Source organism: Onthophagus taurus, chromosome 2, assembly GCF_036711975.1.
Source record: "Onthophagus taurus isolate NC chromosome 2, IU_Otau_3.0, whole genome shotgun sequence".
Lineage (NCBI taxonomy): Eukaryota > Metazoa > Arthropoda > Insecta > Coleoptera > Scarabaeidae > Onthophagus > Onthophagus taurus.
In genome coordinates this window covers 6,984,833-7,003,448 of record NC_091967.1, presented here as the reverse complement: position 1 = coordinate 7,003,448, position 18,616 = coordinate 6,984,833, and the positions used below count along the sequence as shown (strand labels likewise).

At 31.9% G+C, this 18,616-nt stretch overlaps 2 protein-coding genes and 1 long non-coding RNA gene across 3 annotated transcripts; 2 read left to right on the top strand and 1 right to left on the bottom strand.

The window, feature by feature from the left end:
- Nucleotides 1-170: 170 nt before the first annotated feature.
- LOC111427248 (trafficking protein particle complex subunit 11 gry) lies at nt 171-5,348 on the top strand. Its single transcript, XM_023062276.2, has 11 exons — nt 171-651; nt 704-1,060; nt 1,997-2,227; nt 2,280-2,421; nt 2,479-2,649; nt 2,709-2,842; nt 2,896-3,103; nt 3,157-4,257; nt 4,308-4,679; nt 4,739-4,930; nt 4,992-5,348. The coding sequence occupies exons 1-11, from the start codon at nt 272-274 to the stop codon at nt 5,055-5,057; spliced, it is 3,354 nt and encodes a 1,117-aa protein (XP_022918044.2). The 5' UTR covers nt 171-271; the 3' UTR covers nt 5,058-5,348.
- Nucleotides 5,349-10,684: 5,336 nt separating this feature from the next.
- Nucleotides 10,685-12,570, top strand: LOC139428942 (uncharacterized). Its single transcript, XR_011639622.1, has 2 exons — nt 10,685-11,263; nt 11,382-12,570. It is a non-coding gene; the product is annotated as an uncharacterized lncRNA (long non-coding RNA).
- On the bottom strand, nt 11,318-18,556 carry LOC111427488 (pre-piRNA 3'-exonuclease trimmer-like). Its single transcript, XM_023062654.2, has 7 exons — nt 18,387-18,556; nt 18,070-18,304; nt 17,117-18,010; nt 16,964-17,050; nt 14,707-14,795; nt 11,486-11,584; nt 11,318-11,430 (listed from the first exon to the last, which is right to left on the bottom strand). Exons 1-7 carry the CDS (start codon nt 18,515-18,517, stop codon nt 11,370-11,372), a joined length of 1,596 nt encoding a protein of 531 aa, XP_022918422.2. The 5' UTR covers nt 18,518-18,556; the 3' UTR covers nt 11,318-11,369.
- Between the last annotated feature and the right edge of the window lie 60 nt (nt 18,557-18,616).

Here is an 18,616-nt window from a genome sequence, read left to right as displayed (position 1 = left end):
TGGGCATAGAATACAGTGTGAGGCGACACAATTTCATTCAAACAACAAAGATCAATTAAATACGAATTCAGTAGGATCATTATTAAGGTACAATTTTTGATATTTTAAAATCAATATATTTCATAAATTTATTACTTTACACCAAAAGATGTCGTTGTTTTAACTGTCATTCGAAACGTCAAATGTTTAACAATCACTTTTTAGGTTAAGTACTTTTCCAAAGATTGTTTTATCCCTTTTTAAAAGCATTTTCGCTCAATATCTTAAGAAAATGCAAGGGATAATAGATTACACCGATTTGCCATGGGAATTAAGCGTAACTCCGCAAGTTTTAGTGGGTTTATCCGGTTTAGATACTTTAAATAACGCTATTCACAAATCTATTTGGGACACATTTACAAGTAATCGACGTGTAGAAAGGGCCCCCGTTCAATTTAAGCTTATAGATAATGCTCATGAGTTTCCTGTGGTTAAACCAAAACGGAACTCTTATGAATGGTACATTCCAAAAGGGTTATTAAAGAAAAATTGGATGAATAAGTATTTAAATGAAGTGTCTGCTGTAATTGTTATTTTTTATGATTTGGATTGGAACGATGTTTTGTGGAATGAAAAAATGATTGAGTGTGCATCAAGAGTGCAATCTATGCGGTAAATTTTTTTTTCTTTGATAAGTTGATTTAAATCAAATTTTACTTTTTAGAGCTGCTTTAGAAGGTAGAAACACACGGTTAACAGTTGTTTTAATACAAAGTACTCCACTCCCTCCAGGAGAGGATATGATAGCATCTGAGAGAGCAACAGCGTTATGTACAAGTTGTGATTTAAGCACAAAATCATTATTTGTTTTGCCCCATGTTGATCATTTACAAGGATACGCTATACGCTTAGAGAATGCATTTTATGATTTAGGCCAAACTTTTTATCATCAAGAAGCTAGAAACATCAAATCACATAGGGAACATTTAAATAAAAGCACTCATCAGTATTTATTTGTGAGGCATCAATTTAAAATGGGATTTTTAAATGAATTGAGACAAGATAATCATACTGCTCATAAGTAAGTTGTGTAAATATATTAAAGAGATTATAATTACTTTTGTCCATAAATGAGTTTTCTAAACAAAAGGGTAGCAATTTTTCACAGAGTGAATAATAGCTGTGAATAATCATTATTCATGGGTTATTCATGGAAATAAACTTCACAGACTAATAATTATTTGAAACGACAAAATTTCAGAAAACGTCATTTTAATTTAATTTTTTTAGGACTTTCTACAGGTTTGACATTAAAAAAACGTTAATAAATTCCTTTTTTTACTATGATTTAAGCTTTATTTAGATTAATTATTATTATTAATCTTTAAATTAATTAATCTATATTAATTTTTGTAAAAAAACCATGACGTTTCATAAAATTGACATTTAATTTTGACAAATTGTTGTGAAGTTGGTTACACTTGGTAACATTGAATTTGTGTCACATTGACGTTTAAACTTTATTCAAAAATGTATTTAAAAAATAAATTTATGGAATCAATTTCAATAGTCGTGTGGGCAAAGTAGTATTCTACTCACATATAATGAACAATTATTCACTCGCTACGCTCGTGACATAAACTTTACCCTAGTGAATAATAGCCCTCATTATATGGTATTATATAATAATATACTATTTTTCGTATGATTTAAGCATAAATTAATTAATTTTCGTAAAAACAACATGACGTTTCATAAAATTGACATTTAATTTTCATAAATTGTTGTGAAGTTGGTTACAGTTGGTAACATTGAATTTGTGTCATATTGACGTTTACACTTTATTCAAAAATTTATTTAAAAAAATAAATTTATGGAATCAATTTCAATAGTAGTCCTGGACAAAGTAGTGTTCTACGCACATATAATATAATATTATAAGTTTTGTTATAAAAACGGACGCGCCCGCTCGAATGTTAAAGAAATTTATTATAATTACTTTTTTTTAATTATAAAGGCATTATACACACGCGTATAACAATTTATTGGAAATAAGAATCGTGGATACCAACGCTAACGAAATTCGTATGGTTGCTGGGTTCATCAATTACAAATTATGTCGATTAATGTTTACGTTAAATTTACCAAGAGATGCCATTTCACAATTTAGATCGCATGTGGATCGATTTAAGAATAGGATTGGGTTTAGACAGTTAGCGTTTGAGCATTACGCTTGGATTGCGAAACAGTAATACGTTAAAATATCGTTTTAATTTATTTTTAAATTGAATTTGTTGTAGATATAGCTTATTTGGAGATATTTTTGATGAAGCGGTTAAACAAGGACTTCCAGCCGTTCAAACCCAACATCCAGGTCTTTATTACCAACAAGCGGCTCAATTTATCATTTTGAGACGAAAATTATGCCATGATTTATGTGGGGTATATAAATTAAAATATTTTACATCAAAACAAAAGTAATTCTTTACTTTGTTTTAGCATGTTTTGCATTATCCTAATCCTGATCCATTACAAGGAGCATCAACTTTAGAGTTTTATGGTCAAAGACCATGGAGGCCAGGAAAAGTTAATGCAGAACCACCAGATCCACATTTAGAAAATAATGGGATTATTTCATTGCAGTTTATGGAAAAGCAAATTAATCATTCGGTTTGTTTTTGTCTTCAAATAATTATTTAGAAATAAATTTATTTGATTTGGGGTTTTAGAATATTATAATTGCTTTATATGGGCTTGCAATATCACAATATAAAACATATAGATGTTCGAGAACCCGTAGACATTTAGTGGTTCAAATGGCGGAAGAATATTTCAATGCAAAAGATTATGGGAAAGCTTTAACGTAGGTTATTTATTTGTTGTAAGAATTAATTCGGATAAATAATGAATTTACAGGTTATTTTCGCATATGTTGTGCGATTATAGAGAAGAAAAATGGTGGGGAATTATAAAAACAATTTTGTTAAAAGCTATAAAATGTGCATTTATAACTGTTAACATCCAAGATTATCTTGTATTATCATTAGAAATTTTATCAACATACATTGAAGTTGAACCAGAACACAAAAAGAAAACTTACGAAAACTTTATTAGAGTATTAAATGTAAGATTTTTTCGACGTATAAAATTACCCCATATAATAATATATTTATTTAGGGTCAATTACCTGAAACCGAAGTAGATTTACCATCAGAAAAAGTTCAACAAGCAGTATTAATGTGGCAACAAACATTATCATCAAAACCGTTATATTTCCAAGTTGAAATAGGGAATGTTGTTTGTGCAATCGACGTAAAATGTCGATTTTTAAACCAAAAATATGAAGCAGATAACAATATTGTAGTAGAAATCTTTTTAAAATCCCTCTGTCAATTCCCTTTTATGATAACAAAAGTGGCTTTGTTTGTAAAAACGCCTGGTTTTAGTAGCGAAGTCGTAGTAGATCAAAGAAATACAAAAAAATTTCCCAATGGATTAATTATTTTAAATCCAAATGAATCGAAAAAGGTTGCCGTCGATTTTTATCCGGATCCAAATGATGTTGGGCATGAGATGCAAATTACTGGAGTACATATTTATTTGGGATCATCACAAAATTGTGTGTTGGATATCAAGTTTCCTGGGGTTGGAAATGCAGCTCAACACCAATTTCCTCAGTTACAACATTTTTGTTTGTCACCAAAAAATATGCCCGATTTTGATAACATCAAACCGCAATTATCTGTAAATATTACACCAAGACATTCTAATTTAGATTTAATTTTTAAACATGAAAATCCTTCGTTAATTGGTGAATGGTACAAAATAACCACAACAATTACAAATAAAGAACAACACGACATTAAAGATATTAACATAGAAATAAACTTATCTGATGATGATAGTTTAGAAAATATTGAATTTTCAACCAAAGACACTTTTGAAATAGAAAAATTACCGCTGCTTATCAAAATGGATAAGTTAGAAAAACTAAAAGAAACAAATGTACAATTTTATATAAGATCGTTTAAAATCGGGGAAAAATTGTTAAAGTGTAAAGTCTCATTTTTATTGGCAACTGAAAAACCTATAGCAAGCATAAAAGAAGATAGTTTTCATCTATCCACGGTAAAACCATTTGAAATATCCACCAAATTTTTATCTGGATTATTCGAAAACGTTAATAAATTCTATGTTGAGGAAGAATTTGTTACTATGATTATCATTAATTCGTTATCACCATGGCCATTATTCATAGAAGAATCTTCACTAGAATTAGTAAGATCTAAATTAAAATAATCTTCAACATATTTATTAAATATTTTTAGACAAATAATTTCGAAAACTCAGACCCAACCTTAGAAAGTCAAACGAAAGGAATTAAATTGAACGAAAAAGAAAGCGGAACAGAAATTTATTTAGTAAACCCAAAACGACAATCTGATAAACACACGGATATTGGACAATACAAAATCAAATGGAACCGATTAAATGGATTTTCAACAACCACGGAAATAACTCTATCAGGTTTACCAATCGAATGGATGCCTTTAGATATGAAATTAACATTACCCGAACATGGACTTGTTAGAACTCCATTATTGGTTCTATATCATTTTATAAATAAATCCCACCAATTAATTCAATTAGATTTGAGTATGGAGGGAAATGACGTTTTTATGTATGCTGGCTATAAGCAGGTTTGAAAATATTAACTTAAATTTAACGTAGTACATAAATTTTGATTATTTTATATTAGGCACCAATTCATATTCTACCGAATTCTGAGAAAATTATAGAATACAATTTGTACCCGCTTACTGCTGGAAGTGTAGGATTACCACGGTTATTGCTCAATATACCCGAAAATAGCACAGAAGGACCCGCTTTGAGACAGGAACAGTTGAATTTATTAATAGAGAGGAGATTGCCAAAGTATTTGTTTGTTATGGTGAGTTTTATGGTTCTGAGAATATCACTGCATTTCTTTTATTATTATTACTACGTTTTAGCCTCAAGTTAAAGGTGATCCAATATCCCAAGAACATATTCCAGTTCAAAACATTACGGTGCAATAATTTTTATTGTTTCCTATGCAGATTATGAGAAACGTTATGGAACGTTTTATATATCTTAATCTGGCGATACAAATACATAATTAATATATTAAAAGATATGTGAAATAGAGATTAACTGATTTTGAGTTACAAAAATAGGTTATTACATAATCTAGATTTTTAAGATTTTTATAATTGAATATGGGAAAGGACCAACATGGTAAAGAAGCCATAAATTACTTAAATGGATGCATTATTTCAAAAATACTATGTGGTCTCTATTATATTTAATAAATTAATGCTTATTAGGTAGTTGGAAAGTGATATTATTCTACTCTGCTAATATTCTTTTATAAATGTACCATAACAACCCGTTCCATTTAAGTCTGTTTTTTAAAGAATAATATCCTAAAGTACTTAGATAGATTTAACTTTCTCCATAACTGTCAGTATTTAGAGTTTAATTCTGGTGTTTTAGTTGTGCAGTATTCGGCGGTTTCTTTTGTACTCATCCCTCTACATTTCTTCCTCCATTTATCAAACGCGATCTGCACGTATATATTAAACAGTATAGGTGTAGGTGACAATGTGCAGTCTTGCCAGAGGCCTTTTGTGATTTTGAAGTTTTCTGACAATTTAAAGCTTTTGCGTGATTGTGGTAAAACTTGTCACAATTTTTTTTGATCGATGGTGTAACACGCCTTGTTTAGATCAACAAATAGGGGATATGTTGTTCTTTTTGTAACTACTTTTTTATTTGTAATTTGGTTTAAATTGAAGACACAATCCATGCATGTACTTCCCGTTTTAAACCCTATTCCTTCATTTCAAATGGCGCCCATTCTTCCTGTATTAAGTTTTTCAATATCCGGCCATATAGTCTGCTTAGTGAATTCATGAAATTTTTAGACATCTTGTGACAGTTTTTCCTATCGCATCTTTTTTTATGGATTCAAAGATTTTTTAACCTTCTCAGCTCTAAGTTATGCCCGAAATAATTCAATTTCGATCATTCCCGGGCCGCTTGCTTTGCTGTCTTGGTGAAGTATGGAGATTGTACTGTCAATTCCTTTTTATAATGTTCTTTCCATACCGATTAGCGATGGGCCAACTCGGGTTTTCGCCAAACCGAGTTAATCGAGTTTAAAATTTGCGTAAACCGAGTTGGTAGCAAAAACCTAAAATCTATAAATTCGCAAACCGTGCACTGGTTTGAATTGATGGATGTGTAAGTCAATAAAAAATACCCGCTTTAGAAAACAGTTTTTTGGATGGTACCGAAGTCGCTGGTATGCAGAGGTATTTATGTGCTATTTTAGCTAGCTTCGGAAATAGACATTTTTTTTTACTCCAGAATTGGAGAGGATCTTGTTTTCTGTCTATATATGGTAATCCAATATATAGTTTTTTCATCGTGGCTGCTGAACAAATTGTAGTGGAGTATGGATATCATCTTCAATAGTAAAAGTAGAAGCAGCGCCAAAAATAGTAGATGTAGAAGTTTGGTCGGTTGAGTTCAAGGTTTCCGTTGATAAGTAGTTTGTTAGCGTTACTTTCTGAACTAAATGCTGATTTTTTATATCGAGGATCAAGAATAGTAGCTTTTGCTGCTGTTCTATTAACCTCATAAACCCCAACTCTCGTCTTTATTTAACAGCAAGAGTTCTTTGTAAGTGCTTACCTGTCTGTGTCACTGGAGTTTTGCTATTTATGGTATGTCATAGACCGAATACAAGAGCTATAACTGATGATAGCGATGGATACTTTTCCCCGCATAAAATTGCAGTTACCTTTACCACCACTACGTCTTCAGCAAATAACCACTCTTCAGAATCCAGATTCGGTGGAAGCGATACCAGTGTCGGTAAAGTAGCAGAAAACGGAACCTTGAGTTTTAATAGGGGTTTGAGCATATGAGAAGTAGGTACTTTTCTGCATGAGGACCAAAGCATATGAAGATTTTGTACTATTTTTAAAATGTGAAACAATCACTCGGCATTTATTTATTACTTGCAATAACTGATTATTATTAGCGGTGGTATCTCCTAAATCAATTCCATCTTTTTCTATACCGTCTTTCACAGCAAGATTAAGAGTGTGGACCACACAGAAATGGTTTTGCTTATTTAAAATTTCGCTAACTGCTTTTTTCATCGAAGTTGCATTATCTGTAACTATATTCACTATTTTAGAGCTTATCTGCCACTCGTCCAATATTTGTTGAATAACATTAGAAATAGCTATTGATTGCAATTTTGTTTCTTCTGTAAAAGTGGCAATGCCCTGCAATTTTTCCTTACGAATTGTAGACTCAATGTTATACTTTTCCTCCAACATCTGAGTCAATTTCTTCCACGTCACCCTTAGACTTTCCAATCAACCCTTAGATTATAATAAAATTAAATTTTTAGAAGAAATACATCACGCCTCGTGCGGAGCCCTCTTTTTTTAGAAATTCATTAATATTTTGGCACCCGTTTCGACTTTAGTCACATTACAAATACATTTCAGGGTTAAGTCTCCTTCTGTCCTTGTTCTCAGTTGACCGTTAAATAATTTTATGATAGTTAAATAGCCTGAAAATTAAAACGAAAATTTTTTGATGTTTCGCCTTTGAATTTTTATATTATTTAAATTACACATTCAATAGATTACAAACATTACGTTGTTCCAAAAACTAATGTATTTCGGATTAAAAAATCGGCTAATATTTTCGAAAATATCACACAAAATATGTGTAAAATTTAATTGTTTCAAGTGTAGTTAGTTCGCGTCGTTTCCGTTCCGCGAACTGCGAAATTTAGTAATCTAAAAATGTTTAAAACGGGCCCCGATAGAAGTTGATCCAAACTATTTCTGGGCGCATAAGAGAGAACTTTTCTGTACGCACGCACAAACTCTCGCGTCCAAACTACATACAGACACACTTATTTACGAATGTGCATACAGACACGCGGTGTTAGACCTAGAGGGTATGTTATAAATAATCCGGAAGCCGACTAATATTTATATAAATTCACGCAAAAACTATTTAAATTGATGATAGAGATAAGGTTTGGTCTCGGTAATGTTTTGTACACGTGTTTGAGACGGTACGAGACTTAACTTTGGATCATTAGTCATTTCAGGTTTGAATTGTTTTACTTCATAGGTGAATGCCAGAAAATTTTTTGCGAAGGAACTAGAGTTTAAACGAACAACATCAAGTTTGTAGATACGATTGGTTTGGTATCTATTTAAAGATAGATGGCATCTTTTTGGACAAATATCGAGCGCATAAATTAACAATTGGCAAGGATAATTATATAGGTGGTATTATCAGGTACTAGTGAAATATGGTTTTTGGCTGGTAAAATCTATTGCAATGTCGGCCAAGGTGAAGCGATTTTAAAATAAACGACGTCGTCGGATTGACTAACGTTTTACTAAATTAAGAACGTTGCGTACCGTTTATAAATTTCAATAATATTCTTTATACAATATCACGGATTATTTCTTTTTAAATAAACTAAAAATAATTCAGTTTCCAACGGTCGCTTGGTCGCTTTTCATGATCTCTATAAAATCGAAGTTTAAAAGGTTCGCGAAATAAACACGTCCAACTAATAAAACCTAGAATAAGCGATCAGTTACACTTTGGATTATCCTTGGTTCTACGTTAAGTATTAAATTAATATCATGCGTCTCCAGCCGTTTATAATCAATAAAGTTTAACCAATTTTACGAGCGTGATTGTTTCTGAAATCAAAGCTCCGGAAAATAGTTTAAAAATCCGGCGTGTAAGCAATTACGTTCGCTGTTCAAACATACATGGTTTATTAGTTTACTACCGAGCGAAAATTGTATACATTCTTCTGGCGAAATCGCATAATAAAAATGTTTGCGATCGTATTTTTAACGGGTACGGCCGTTATGAATCATACGCGAAGCGACATCTTTGACTACCTATTTCTGAAAATTTAATTTTGCGCCAAGAGTAACAACGTAACAGTGACGTAAGCGCCATGTGCCGACGGTTTGTGCGTAACGGCGACAAAGTTCATCGTACGGCCTACAGAAAGCAACTACGATTTTCCCTTTGAACGAAAATTCTGCTTTTTTTTATTCAAATAATCTGATTCAATCGATTTAATTCATGAAAATCGATTCATAATTCGCACTATAAACTAAAAAAGCCGAAAATATAAATAAAAAATTTTATTTAACAAGACGCCAATCTTCTTCGTTTGATATATAGTATTTTTCGGGCGAGTCTTTCCAAAAATAAAGGCTAAACGGACAAAGATTTCTTGGAAAGCGACGTCAATTATTGTCACTTGTTTATTTAGAAAGAAACGGCGATGCTTTGAATACTCGCCAAGTAAGTTTTGTTATACGGCAAAATTTTTTTAGGACACATTCAATAAACCTTTTGAAAAAAAAATTCTTCTATAAACAGCTTTGAGATAATAACTTTTTGATGTGTTAGAAAACTATTAAATTATTTTTCTGACATGAGCTCAAAGAATATAGAACTGGCCGAAAGAATTGGTAAACTCTTTAGAAAGTAACGATTTTGGACCTTAATACAGCGAAACCAAAATCATTATTTGTGATGTGGGACAGTTGTATAGATTATGCCATGAATCAAAGACAGTCTGAATTAGGAGAAATAGAACGAATGTGTTAATTGCAGAATAAGAAGGGGGAAGGGACTTTGTTAAATATGACAAATGTGGCAAGAGAGGTGGTTGGGTTGTCGAAACCAAAATGGGGGAATACGCGAATTTATATGAGAGACAAAAGGGGGTGAAGAGTGATGGGGCGGAATGAGAAAACGTGGAAGTGTTTGATGATGGAAACACCATTCAACCTCTTTATAGCTGCCCCTTGGGAGTTAACGGTACAACAAGGGAAGACGTAGCTGCAAGGATTGTTTTGGCAATTCACTTACGACGATAACCGAATATCGATCGAGTGGTTGAAATGTAGCAAAAATTATATAAAGCAAGGAATAGGGGAAAGAGTTTGGAATGGATAAGAAGAAAAAAGAATGGCATAAAATGAGTGGATGAGGAGTACAGAGTATAATAATCATGGACCAATGTATAAGAATAGATTTAAGCTGGTTGTTATGGATAGACTATGTAGGTATATTGGAGGATACCTTCAGCACGTATTGGTGGAAGGGACGGAAGGATAAGGGCTAATGGAAATACGGATACGTGGAATTAACTGACCGAGAGTGAGTGTACTTACAGCGTTGGAGCTTGTAGTTTTTGGTATATTCCTTGTGGTATTCTGGAGTGATAACAAATTTTAGTTCAACAGATATGATATCAAATATTTCAAATTGATTCATTGTTGTAAACTGTTAGGTTAAATATGTATTGTTTAATAATATTATTAATTATTCAAATTTGATCATTTTCAAAACAAGAGAAAATTTTAAAATTCTCTCAAATATTTTCTCCCAGCCTGTATATATAAAAATGTTCCATTCATTCACAGTATACGAGATCTCTGTTCAAACATTATTTCAACAAGTTTTGATTTACAACTCTCCAAGATTAACACGTTCTAAGACACTCCAGCCCGGCATCAACCGCTAACAGGAATGATGTATCGAAGAGAAAAAAAAATAATGAAAGGATAGTTTGGTGAGTTTTTAAAGAAAATTATAATATAACGAGGACGACTATTATTCGTCATTTCGCGATTTTATATTTATCTTAGCGATTAAAAATAGACGTGCCACCCACGCACCGCTTGTCAAAGTCGCATCGAAAAATAGTTTTGGCGTATTTCGGTCGCGGTGAGCCTTAATTAAAATATCCGCCACTTCGGATCTGATCGGACAAATTAACATCTGTTGGGCCCACTAATGGACGATAAACGATCGTAAATTTCACGCCGAGTGTGATGCACGATGAAGAAAACGTTGATAAATTTTAAAATGATTCTAACGTCAATGTCTAGCACTCAGAAACCCTTATAGATAATCTTTTTTCGCCCCTTTTAAAATATTTTCTTGTAACGAAATCTATAGTTTTATTTTTAATTTTTTAAATTGGATGGTTAAAAATAAACGGTGTAAATTTTAACGATTACATAATTGAGTGTGTTTTGGAAAGGTTGTTAAATTATAATCTCCAAAAATATGTTTTGCCGTTTATGCAGTTTGTTAGGTGTTGGAATGGACGTTTGTTACGTATCTGAGACAATTAACTTAATGAGTTTTGGGTTAAGTAAGTAGGGAAATTTTGCCAAATGAATTTTTAGTGTTGCGCTAATAAGCATAATTAAAGATACATGAATAAATCTTTATTTTACTTTTAAATAAACTTAAATATTTTATTTCTTCAGGTTCGTTGCTAGCCACATCAAAATCGCCCCTGATGCTACAACACCACCCCTATTTTTTTTTAAAAGAAGAATAATGAAATCATTAAGCAAGATGCATCACTTACCACATTACTGCTCTTATTACTGGTGAATGTTTGATTGCGCTATAAGTTGTTATACTAAAATCGTTGTGTTTTTTGAATTTGGAGAGGATTCTTCTAGCGCTGAAAATAAAAATGATTCATTATTAGGGTTTCTTTCTGTGTTATAATTAGTTTTTTTATATGAATTTAATTGATGTGATTTAAGTCCAGATTTTAAGATCGTACCGTAACGTTTTTTGGCAGTATTTAAACAATAACAACCGTACAAAAGGGATCGATCAGACTCAGCTGGCATGTAAAAGTGGAAAGGCGACGTTGTAATATTGATTATCTGGTAGCATTCCAACAAAAAATTGGTCCGGAGCGAGCAAGCATTACCCTATAAATAAAATACTCGAGGCCAGCCAAAAATCGCGATGTTGCAATATATTAACGGGTTGCGCCGTTCCCCTAACGTCTTTTTGAGAAATAAAAGCCTTTTCTGTACTAATTAAAATTATTTTTTACCGATCATTTAAACTGTACTCGGAGCCAAACGTTTCAAAAAATCATACGTATTTTATTGCTCGCTTTGTGTGGTCTTTAATTTTAATGTTCGTGTCAAAAGTATAGAATATCAAAGGGCGGAAGAAAACGTTTGTGTAATTTTTCAAAACGATTTTCGTTTCGAGACCTCTCCAAAAATAAATTCGGGAAACTAGTAACGGATTTGTGCGGACTATTCGGTCCGAAATTACGCAATTAGCGCAACAGGTGTGCCCGAGTTATTTATAATAAATGCGCCTTACCAGTTAGGAACCGAGCTTTTATTTTAAAACTAATTAGACTTTGTCCCGGGCTTGACCAGACACCTTATCAGCATGTGTCAACTCAACATTTATATGACACATCTTTATAAATTGATGTGATTTTGAGGAAACTTATTTTAGAAATGCGAATTATTTAAACTTTAAATTTTCAAGTACAGTAAATATATCCAATATAATGGATTAATACGGGGAAGGGAGTGTTCGTTATACCAAAAACTCCGTTATATGAAAAATTTTTAATTTGCACTTGAAACTGTTTGAACGAATAATTTTAATAAACACAAATTCGAACAGCAAGCCACACCATTGCGTTCTTTATTAGTTAGTTCTACTTTTAGTTCAATAAAAATATACAACAATCTAGCGCTGAATAACGACTAAAACTAGAGCTAACGCTTGCACTAGAATTAACACTAAACCTAGAACTAGAAACATTCGGGTTTAGCCGTCTTTAGAGACGTGCGGCTAAACCCAAATGATTCTAGTGTTTATTATAGTGTTAGTTCTACATAGTAATAGTGCTAATATAAAACTAGAACTAACACTAGAACCAGAACTAGAAACATTCGAAACTTTCTAGTTGTAGGTCTAGTGTTAGTTCTATTTTTATTTGTTATGCAGCGTTAGACCAAGAACTAGAATCATTCGGGTTTAGCCGTCTTTAGAGACGTGCAGCTAAACTCAAATGATTCTAGTTCTAGGTATAGTGTTAGTTCTACATAGTAATAGTGCTAGTGTAAAACTAGAACTAACAGTAGACCTAGAAACATTCTGAAGACGCACGGCAGAACCCAAAACTTCTACGTCTAGTGTTAGTTCTAGTTCAATGTAAAATATTCAACAATCTAACGCTGAATAACAACTAGAACTACCTATACGAGGTTTGTTATATTGAGGTTTTAATGTAAATAGTATAGTTTTTTCTTTATTTTTCAGATTAAAATCTTTCCCAACATGATTTAGTCTTAAAATAAACATTTATACATTTATTTACCCCCTTAAAACGTACTGTATAAAATAAATTACAAATTAACGAACAACCCAACGAGCTTCGCAGCAATAAAAAGTAGTAAAAGCAGAAAGAAAACACTTCTTTCAATGTTCCTATTGTTTAAAAAGACCGGTAACATATGGCTGATGCTATATCTATTTTAGTGCGGCTTTACTGTTAGGTTGGACCTGTTTATTGTATACGTAGGCGTTTTGTTGAAGCGTTCCATTGTTAATATTATGCGTTTAATTTATATAAAAAAATAGACTCGCCGTCAGTGCGTTTCCAAAGAATAATTGATACGATTATTTGTAATCTTGCCATGATCAAAGATGCTAAAAGAGATGTTGAAGGGTACATCCAGGAAATTCAAATCCTGTCGAAATTCGTATCACGGAAAACAATTTAAGATTATTTATTTTTTTTATTGTTCCGATGTTCTCTTGAATAATACCGCAACGAAGATGAATTATCCATCGATTAATTCATACCATTTTATTGGAGAAGGGAGCTTTGAAGTTACCGAACGAACGTTTAATTAATTTGGGAAAATATAAGAGAGTTATGATCAATAATTCCTTCAGCTTATTAACACGATATACCAGTACAAAAGGAAGCGATAATGTTCAGGAAAGCTTTATTTAGGCCCTTGTTTCGCCACAATCCAAACAGATTATTCCGGCACTTTGCCGGATTATTATTATAAATAGTTGAGTGACCGATGGAGCTGTGTTTACATCTTTTGTATACAATACTCGTGTCAAGCTCGACGTCTGAATTATTACTCGATAAAATTCATAAACTCTACTTAAAATCTGATACGCGGGAATTTTGCCCGAAACTTACACCTTTCCATTAATTATAGATTGATTTTACCCCGAGATAGACCGGCTGCAGTTTATATATAATTTTAGTCGCAAAACTCGCGCCAAAGGTCACTTATTTTAAAAGTCAACCAAACGCTAAGTTATAAATTTAATTTTTAACGGTCTTGAGAGCTTTGTCTGGCCGTTTGATCATATATTTTTCGGAGGCAGTAAGATAGATCGCCATTCCTGCTCTATTACGTAACGATAACGGATAAAAAATGTAAATCAGCAGCAAAAAAAAAAATCGCAGGATGTAACCAACGATAACTTAGGGGGAAAATAGAATGGATCCATAAAATTGAGTACAACAATAAAGTTCGCGCTGATCGCGATTTATAACGGCTGCTGGCCAAATTGCGCTTGTGTAGTAGCTCCCGTTCCACCGTTAAATTTAAGTAGACTAAAATCTTAACTGCTTGCCTATTATAAATTTTCGTCGTAAGAATATAATAAGACTGCCCATTAAACCAAACAAACCGTTTTAGGCCGTGTTTACAAACGATTTTAAAGCTAACATACAAGTTTCCATCACCTTATTTTTAATACATTTATCGATAAAATCTAATTAGTTACCTTCCAAAATTGTCAACAGCCACAATGGCGCGCTTCCTTCCATACGGTTTAACCTCGACGAAACCACAATTACTCAACAGTCCAGTAACCTAAAAAAAATCAAACAAAAAGAATAATCCTAAAACAAACTTGACGAACTTAAAAAAATTACTAGTAATTTTTCAGAAATTTTTTTTTAGATTATTTATAAACAATTCTTTCTATTTGGTCGCAAAACCCGCCATAATATTTACCCAAAAAAAACCTACCATGTATACATGACGTCGATCAGTTCTGTTGGTTTCGTTAGTCATGTTTTGTATTGTTACGCAAATTGCTATGAATGTCCAGTTTTATTAGTGTTGTATCAAACAGGGGAATAATTTTCTAACGTTGGAAACAATTCAATTTTCTAATTTATGTCTGATTGGATTATTCCACAAAAGTGAAAAAAATGTGAAAAAAATGAAATACAATTTTAAACATTCAATTTCTCTCATCACAGATTTGTGAAGAGTGTCTTCATAGATATAAACGTTCTTCTGATCTGCTCGATTCGTGATGTTTGAGATCAACAAAAATAGAATAAGACAACACTTGTTCTATTTTTTCGCCGTTAATTCAAGGTTTGCTTTTTTTCGGTGACTCAGAGAACACGATCTTAGTCTTGACAATATTCATATGTAAGCCGTATTGTGCACTATGAGGATTAAACTTGTCGTGTTTCTTTTGCGTCTCTATCTCGATGTATTTCTTTATCAGCTATCTTCACTTTTCAGCATTCTTTTCTCACCATTTTATTCAGTACCCAGTTACGGCTTTTGTACCTGACCTGTTGTTTTCTGCTCCCTGCTAGAAGCTGAAGAAATAGCAGAAATTAAGCTTCGGCTGCCATTTCTGTCGGCCGGAGATTTCGATGTATATAGCCGTCAAGGGTTTGGAAAATCTGGGAAGACTACAGCATCCGCAAAGATGAAGATGTAAGTAAGCATTGAAATATGTTATCCATTCTAGAAGAACTGAAAATACTCGACAATGTCAGATTGTTACCAACAATCCAGCGTCGTATTCTTAAATTCTTTGGACATGTAATACGGAAGGACGGAAAAAAATCCTGCATACAGGGGAAGTGTGATGGCAAAAGGTCAAGTTTCGTACTATAGAAGACAGAGAAGCATGGCGAGTTCGAGTTCTTTCGACGTCAACAATTCAGAGCATTTAAGATTGAAAAATCGAGATTCTTGACTTGTTCAAGGTGTTCGCAACACAAAAATATTGCTCTAGATCCCCCAGAAAAGTTTTATAATCTTCGTAATGATCTCCAAAATATGTAAACGGTATTTCGCCATGTCAGACAGATCACTTTTTGACTGATTTTATTTGGAGCCGGATGCTGTTGAAATTTCTTCTCCCGTATGGTGTTTTGAGACATGCGGCATTTCGGAACTCTTTTTTTATATATTGGGAATTTTTATTTATTTAATTATATTAACATAAATTTATTAACAACACTTTAATAACTTGTAATATTAATTGATGATAGGAAACACCGAAACCGGTAGAATAATAAACTTATTTCTCAACAAGTTATTAGTGCTTTTATATATATATTTATATTAGCGTCAAAAAAATGTTCAAAAACACAAATTCTATATTGGAATAAACCTACTACTTTTTCCGGTCGAAATTAGGTGAAGTTGTTAAATCAATTAGAACAATGATAATAATATAAATTCCAAATAGCAAAATGCTTTAAAAGCTAGAGAAGCCAATACAAAGGTTAGGTATGCCACCTCGAATGTTTTCGGTCGCTTAAAATAAACGGTAATAAATTGAAAACGACTTGAGATATCGCCGGAGCGTTATAACTTATTATTAAAAGTGACACGCAACGACAAAGCTAAGATTTTGGCGACGGGCCAATCGCAAAACTAAGCAAAAACGGTTGAAAATGTGTTAAAAAGATCCCTCCCAGAATGTAAAGAACGAATTTTTTTGTTGACTAAACTAAAATACTTTCTATGTAGTGTATCTTGATAGTGAACGAACTTTAAACAGCGCTGTTTAATATTTTTCACGGTTACTTTGCACCATTCAACACGCTCTATCTTTACAAAAATTATGATCCACTCAACAATATGATATTGTGCTAGTAAATCATAGGTAATGGTATTTACCATTTCATTAAAAAATTACCAACTTTTATGAGTCGATAAAATATATATTTTTTTCGCACTTAGTAGACATTAATCATTTTTAATCATATTTTTTTTCTTACCTTAGTAATATTCATCGTTTTTTTTTCAAGAAATTCCACAACTAATAAAGCAGGTCTAGTAGAAGGAGGATCTTCACCATCTAAGTTCTGTGAAAAAGAATCTTTCATATTTAGAATGTTTTAATTCGAATTTCCTAAATAAAATTAACTTACAATATGCGATACGGAACATCTAATTAAATTGAGTTTGTTTTTTAAAGGATCAATAGCGGCAAATAATTCAGCACTCATAAAAGTTTTGTATTCTGTGTTGACATATTTTTCTGATGCCATAATATGAGCCATACGAATAAAAATATATCCCGTACTATAAGAATCCCATCCGGCGTCGTGAAAACTATCGCTACTTTTTGGTTTACTGAGCTCGATTAATGGTGAATTAAAAGCTAAATGTCTTCCATAACCATCTTTGAAGTATGTGTAAAGGTGTGGAAGACTGTTGCGCAACCAATATTTATTTTCTGGTATGGACCGTTTCAACACAAAACTTATTGATTTTGTATCAAAAATTGTTGGAAATAATTTAGAAATTTCTTTTTTAAATATTAAATATGAATTGGGGAGCGTATTTTCGCAGCTTTTATAAAGCAACATTAAATCCATCAATAAATTATGACCTATTATGGGTTTGTTATATTTTGTAAGCAATCTAAAAACCTTGGTAAACCCCAACATGTTATCCAACAAATCTTGATTTAATTTACAATGATTTTTTAAATACTCATATTGACTAGGTGATATTTTTTCAATTAAAAATTGGTTATCCTTCTCAAAAGTCCATATCTCGTTCTTAAATTTATCTCTGACAGCATTATGAAACAAATACTTTATATCAAAGCTTGAACGATACTTTATAGGTATATTTTTTAAAATATGAGTATCTCCAACATTATTATTCTTTAAAAATTGTGTAATTTCATTACTTGTGTCCTCTACTAACTGCTCTAATTCATTTTCATCACTATTCAAATACAATCTTTTATTTAAACAATTTTTTATTTCATTTTCTTGAGTTCTATTTATAAATGAAATTCCCTTGTAAGCAAACTAAAATCAAATTTAATGGTAATTTTAAAAATAATAAATTATTTTAAATGAAATAATACCTTGTTAAAATCAAATTTATAATTACACAAAAACTGTACAGAAGAACTCTGAAAGATAAAACTAGGATTTAAATTAAAAAAGACTCTAGGAAAGGTGTAAAACGTAAAGGTATTACTCAAATAGGAATTTTTATCGGGATTAAATGTAAAAGCGGATATTCCTATTTGCGTTGGGATAATTCCATCGCATATTTCCTTCAGTTTATGATATCTACACTCGGGGGTATCAAAAAGACTGAAAACAAACGGAAAAATCTTGATTTTATTATAGGTTAGGAAGAGGTAAATTTTAGGTTATGTTCAAAAATTTCACTTACCTATTATTTAATTTACTAGAAAAAGATAACGCACTAAACTCCAAATCTAACGTAACGAATTTTGATTCTATAATTGCATTTTCAATGTCTTTATAGATACTATTAAAATTATCGGTTGTAACCTCACACATTTTGAAAATATTTATCAACAAGCATGAATGGCAACTTTTAAGAATGAAAAGTCACTATATTTGAAAGGATTATTTAAAAGAAAATAAATAAATAATAGG